Source organism: Anolis sagrei, chromosome 13 (genome assembly GCF_037176765.1).
Source record: "Anolis sagrei isolate rAnoSag1 chromosome 13, rAnoSag1.mat, whole genome shotgun sequence".
Lineage (NCBI taxonomy): Eukaryota > Metazoa > Chordata > Lepidosauria > Squamata > Dactyloidae > Anolis > Anolis sagrei.
The window spans coordinates 12,154,090-12,160,538 of record NC_090033.1 but is presented as its reverse complement, the minus strand read 5'-3'; the positions used below and the strand labels follow the sequence as shown (position 1 = coordinate 12,160,538).

Here is a 6,449-nt window from a genome sequence, read left to right as displayed (position 1 = left end):
ATGCACAATGGGGGACCTTCTTACGGCAACTCCAGAGGCACTCCAAGTGGCCAGTGTGTACACAATGCAACATAATTTTTTCCTGGGTTATCAATGTCATTTCCTAATTGGTTTTATCGTAGAAACATGGAAAAAGTTTATTAAACTGCACAAACTTTGTTCTTGTGCAGCCCATTTTGCTCTATTTTTTCAATGAATATCTCCTCAAGCCTCAACTAATCCAACCTAGTTTGTGGCAGCCACCAAAACAAATCTTCTGGAGTCGAACAATTACTTTCAATGTCAGTATTGCACAATTAAACAGGAAATATCAGTTTCAAGCCAGGAAATATCACTTTCAACTTTTGTTACATAGTGCTAATGCATTCTTCTTCTTCTTAGGCGTTGTCTGAGTAGGATAGTCTTCCAAGATCAGTGTTCTGGTGTTTCCGTAGGTGACTGTGGAGCCCTATTCTTGATCTGCATCTTCTACCACAGTGAGGGCATTGGTTTCCAGGTGGAAGGCGGTCCCGGTCGGGGTTGGCTTGACGCGCCTTCCTCTTGGCACGTTTCTCTCTTTCGCCCTCCATTCGTGCCTCTTCGGATTCTACAGCACTGCTGGTCACAGCTGACCTCCTGCTGGAGCGCTCAAGGGCCAGGGCTTCACAGTTCTCAGTATCTATGCCAGAGTTTTAAAGGCTGGCTTTGAGCCCATCTTTCAATCTCTTTTCTTGCCCACCAACATTCTGTTTTCAGCTCTTGAATAAAGCAACTGCTTTGGGAGAGGGTGGTTGGGCATCCAGACAACATGGCCAGTCCAGCGGAGTTGATGGTGGAGGACCATCACTTCAATGCTGGTGCTATTTGCTTCTTCCAGCACACTGACATTTGTACGCTTGTCTTCCCAAAGGATTTGCAGGATTTTTCAGCGGCAATACTGATGGAATTGTTCCAAGAGTTGCATGTGACATCTGTAGACAGTCCATGTCTTGCAGGTGTATAGCAGGGTTGGGAGGACAATAGCTTTATAAACAAGCACCTTGGTATCCCTATGGATGTCCCGGTCCTCAAACACTCTCTGCTTCATTCGGAAAAAAGCTGCACTCGCAGAGCTCAGGCGGTGTTGTATTTCAGTCTCAGTGTTGACATCTGTAGACAGTCCATGTTTCGCAGGTGTATAGCAGGGTTGGGAGGACAATAGCTTTATAAACAAGCACCTTGGTATCCCTATGGATGTCCCGGTCCTCAAGCACTCTCTGCTTCATTCGGAAAAAAGCTGCACTCGCAGAGCTCAGGTGGTGTTGAATTTCAGAGTCAATGTTGACTTTTGCATTATTATTTTAATATAATAATAATAATAATAATGGATTCTTATTCACACAGTAATATTAATGCATTATTATAATTATCAATGTATATTATTGTTATAGCTTATGTATTATTATTTAGGTGTTATTATTACTATTATTACTACTTTGAAGGGAAATGCACAAGAAAAACACATAACCTCAATCTTGTTAAGAGTGTGTATACAGAATAATAAAGTTAGATTTATACATTTTGGGGAGGAAAAAATGCAAGCATTATCATCCATTTTTTTTAAAAAAAGTAATCCTATAAATTATGCCTAATTATGTAATGCATAAAATAATGCAGAATTACATAGACAATAAACACATACTGGCACTGTCCAAGTAGCAACAAGAACCATTCTGCGCCTGCGCAGTTTTGGAAAGCAGCAGCCCCGCCCCTTGGCTTCCAGCCTCAACGCAGAACCAATCAGGGAGCAGCCGCCTACAAGAAGACTCACTATGACGTCATTCCATCCCTTCTCTGTGATTGGATGTGGGTCCCGGGAATCCCGCACCAATGGGGAGGAAGGAAGGGGGCGTGGCCAGGTGAGCTGCTCTTCCTTTCAAAGAAGGTGCAAAGGTAAGGCTGCATAGATGGGTCCTGCAGTGCATTTCAATTAAAATAGATCTATTTTTAAAAAGCAAAGAATTGCAATGTTTGGTAAGCAAATATATATATTTTTTCGGTTTTATATTTTTATTGAAATTTTGTTAGGAGAAAATAATATTAGGAAGGAGAGAAGAAATAGGAAAAAAAGGAAAATAAAGAAAAATTAGTTTACATGGAAAGTGGTATAATAATAATAATAATAATAATAATATAGAACCATAGAATCCTAGAGTTCAAACGGATCCCAAGAGGCCATACAGTCCAACCCCCTTGTTCCATGAAGGAAGGCACAATCCAAGCCCTCCCGACAGATGGCCATCCAGCCTCTGCTTAAAATAATAATAATAATAATAATGATAATAATAATACAGAACCATAGAATCCTAGAGTCAGAATGTGGATGTCCATCTGTTGGGAGGGCTTGGATTGTGTCGTCCTTCCAGGAAAAAAGTGGGTTGAACTGGATGGCTACTTTTGGTCCCTTCATAGGATTCTATGGTTCAGTATTATTATTATTAGTATTTTAAGCAGAGGCTGGATGGCCATTTGTCGAGAGGGCTTGGATTGTGCCTTCCTTCATGGAACAAGGGGGTTGGACTGTATGGCCTCTTGGGATCCTTTTAAACTCTAGGATTCTATGGTTCTATATTATTATTATTATTACAGTCTGGATGTACATTTGTTGGGAGGGCTTGGATTGTGTCTTCCTTCCAGGAAAAAGTAGGTTGGACTAGATGGCCCCTTGAGGTCCCTTCTGACACTAGGACTCCATGGTTCTGTATTATTATTATTATTATTATTATTATTATTTTAAGCAGAGGCTGGATGGCCATCTGTCGGGAGGGCTTGGATTGTGCCTTCCTTCATGGAACAAGGGGTTTGGACTGTATGGCCTCTTGGGATCCGTTTGAACTCTAGGATTCTATGGTTCTATATTATTATTATTATTATTAGAGTCTGGATGTCCATCTGTTGGGAGGGCTTGGATTGTGTCTTCCTTCCAGGAAAAAAGTGGGTTGAACTGGATGGCTACTTTCGGTCCCTTCTGACTCTAGGATTCTATGGTTCTGTATTATTATTATTAGTATTTTAAGCAGAGGCTGGATGGCCATTTGTCGAGAGGGCTTGGATTGTGCCTTCCTTCATGGAACAAGGGGGTTGGACTGTATAGCCTCTTGGGATCCGTTTAAACTCTAGGATTCTATGGTTCTATATTATTATTATTATTACAGTCTGGATGTATATTTGTTGGGAGGGCTTGGATTGTGTCTTCCTTCCAGGAAAAAGTAGGTTGGACTAGATGGCCGCTTTAGGTCCCTTTTGACTCTAGGATTCTATGGTTCTGTATTACATCTGGATGTACATCTGTTGGGAGGGCTTGGATTGTGTCTTCCTTCCAGGAAAAAGTAGGTTGGACTAGATGGCCCCTTGAGGTCCCTTCTGACTCTAGGACTCCATGGTTCTGTATTATTATTAATTTAAGTCGAGGCTGGATGTCCATCTGTCGAGAGAGCTTGGATTGTGCCTTCCTTCATGGAACAAGGGGGTTGGACTGGATGGCCTCTTGGGACCCCTTTGAGCTCTAGGATTCTATGGTTCTTTATTATTATTATTATTATTATTATTATTAGGAGCCCCTGGTAGCACAGTGGGTTAAACCTCTGTGCAAGCAGGACTGAAAGTTCAAATCTGGGGAGAGCGTGGATGAGCTCCCTCTGTCAGCTCCAGCTCCTCACGCAGGGACATGAGAGAAGCCTCCCACAAGGATGATAAAAACATCAAAACATCTGGGCGTCCCCTGGGCAACGTCCTTGCAGACGGCCAATTCTCTCACACCAGAAGCGACTTGCAGTTTCTCAAGTCACTCCTGACATGACAAAAAAACAAACAAACCCCAGAATATAAAAATATTCATACATATCCAGCAGCTTACTGGGAATAGGGTTGAGCCTCCTTCTATGGGGGTGCATATACTGGAGGGCCATCTGCCTGGCAGAATAATGGGGTTGGGCTGGATGACCTCTTGGGCTCCCTTTGTGAAATGTATGCCTTTAACAGACCAAGGCAGGTGGCTATGATGGCAGCGTCTCCCCAAATCAGCCTTCTGATCATTGGTGGCGGAAATCGAGGGAAGCGCTACGCGGCTTATGCTCTGTGCCATCCCACTCGCATGAAGGTAAGCGCTGTTTTCCGATGCTTCAGAAAATAATCAGGTACGGAAGCAGTGATGCCACAGTTGCTGATGCTTTGGGAAGAGGCAAAGTGAGTATGATGAAGTCTAATATTACTAAAACTAGTAGTCATAATTATAATAATAGTAATAATAATAATTTATTATTATACTCCACTTTCACTTAGGCAGAAAAAAATGAAATGCAAAGATACATAATGGGGGACGCGTGGCTTGAGAAAGATCTTGGGGTCCTCGTGGACAACAAGTTAAACAAGAGCCAACAATGTGATGTGGTGGCAAAAAAAAAGCCAATGGGATTTTGGCCTGCATCAAGAGGAGCATAATGTCTAGGTCCAGGGAAGTCATGCTACCCCATGCTCTTGGTTAGACCACACTTCGAATATTGTGTCCAATTCTGGGTACCACAATTGAAGAGAGGTATTGACAAGCTGGAATGTATCCAGAGGAGGGCGACTAAAATGATCAAGGGTCTGGAGAACAAGCCCTATGAGGAGCGGCTTAAAGAGCTGGGCATGTTTACCCTGAAGAAGAGAAGGCTGAGAGGAGATATGATGAGAGCCGTGTATAAATATGTGAAGGGAAGTCATAGGGAAGAGGGAACAAGCTTGTTTTCTGCTTCCTTGGAGACTAGGACGCAATGGAATAATGGCTTCAAACTACAAGAAAGGAGATTCCATCTGAACATTAGGAAGATCTTCCTGACTGTGAGAGCTGTTCAGCAGTGGAACTCTCTGCCCCGGAGTGTGGTGGAGGCTCCTCCTTTGGAAGATTTAAGCAGAGGCTGGATGGCCATCTGTTGGGAGTGCTTTGAATGCAAATTTCCTGCTTTTTGGCAGGGGATTGACTGGATGGCCCATGAGGTCTCTTCCAACTCTATGATTCTATGACTTCTCGTGTCAGAAACGAATTAAGAATACATTTATCATGCAAACAGAAACCACAAAAAAGCTAAAATCTTGGCATTATACTAAATGTCTTTTGACCGCTAGTGCCTTCAGTGTGGCTGTGAGAAGGTCCTCCATTGTGCATGCAGCAGGGCTCAGACTGCATTGTAGTAAGTGGAATGTAGTTTGCTCTTCTCCGGACTCGCATGTCGTGGACTCCACTTTGTGGCCCCATTTCTTTAGATTGGCTCGGCATTTCGTGGTGCCAGAACGCTGTCTGTTCAGTGCCTTCTAAGTGTGCCCAGGAGGGAGTTTCTCATCTGGTCTCAGCCACAGATTGAGGTTCCGAGTTTTAGCCTGCCACTTTTGGGCTCTTGCTTGCTCAGGTGTTCCTGCGAACATCTCAATAGATGTTAAGAGGCTGTTTCTTCATTTAAGGCATTGGCGTGCTGGCTGCTATTCGAACAGAGGATGGGCCGGAGATGTCTCTGCCTTGGTCCTTTCATTGTTGGCTGCTACTTCCCAGCAGATGTCAGGTGGTACAAAACCAGCTAAACAGTATAATTTCTCCAGCAGTGTAGGGCGTAGACTCCAGTGATAACGTGGCATGTCTCATTAAGAGCCACATCCACAGCTTTAATGTGTTGAGATATGTTCCACACTGGGCATGCGTATTCGGCAGCAGAGTAGCAAAGCACAAGGACAGATGTCTTCACTGTGTCTGGTTGTGATCCCCAGGTTGTGCCAGTCAGCTTTCGTATGATATTGTTTCTAGAGCCCACTTTTTGGTTGATAATCAAGCAGTGCTTCTTGTAGGTCAGGGCACGGTCTAGAGTGACTCCCAGATGTGTTGGTGAGCTGCAATGCTCCAGTGGGGTTCCTTCCCAGGTCATCCTCAGAGCTCGAGATGCTTGTCTGTTCTTAAGGTGAAAAGCACATGTCTGGGTTTTAGATGGATTGGGGATCAACTGGTTTTCCCTGTAATGGGCAGCAAGAGCACCTACAGCTTTGGAGAGCTTCTGTTCAACCATTTCAAAGCTCCCTGCTTGAGTGGTGATGGCACAATCGTCAGCATAGATGAAACTCTCTGTCCCTTCTGGCAGTGGCTGGTCATTTGTGTAAAGGTTAAACATTGATGCAGAAAGCCTGCTCCCCTGAGGCAGGCAGTTCTTCTCTGGCCCAGCGACTATGATCAAGGCTAATGAATAATCAACGTATTCAGCCTGAGGACGTGGATGAGATCTTGGGAGGAATGAGAGCGGCCACTTGTTCTCTGGACTCATTACATTGTCAGAGGGGGGGCATGGGGGGGGGCAGGCAGAGTGGGTGAAGGTTCTGCCATGAATCCTCAATATGCCCAAATGTGAACACTGTGGAGTTTACGGAAAATAGACTTGAATACTGGTGGGGTTGATGGAGGGGGGCAGTAT

The 6,449-nt window shown here is 44.1% G+C and overlaps 1 protein-coding gene across 2 annotated transcripts in view; it reads left to right on the top strand.

The window, feature by feature from the left end:
* The first annotated feature begins 1,864 nt into the window (after positions 1–1,864).
* LOC132764710 (putative oxidoreductase YteT) overlaps positions 1,865–6,449 on the top strand; it is a 24,138-nt gene continuing 19,553 nt past the window's right edge. For both annotated transcript variants that reach the window (XM_060758741.2, XM_060758740.2), the window contains exons 1-2: positions 1,865–1,911; positions 4,000–4,117. In XM_060758741.2, coding sequence (XP_060614724.2) covers positions 4,016–4,117 — 102 coding nt within the window. In that variant the 5' untranslated portion in view covers positions 1,865–1,911; positions 4,000–4,015. The remainder of the gene's footprint in view (positions 1,912–3,999; positions 4,118–6,449) is intronic.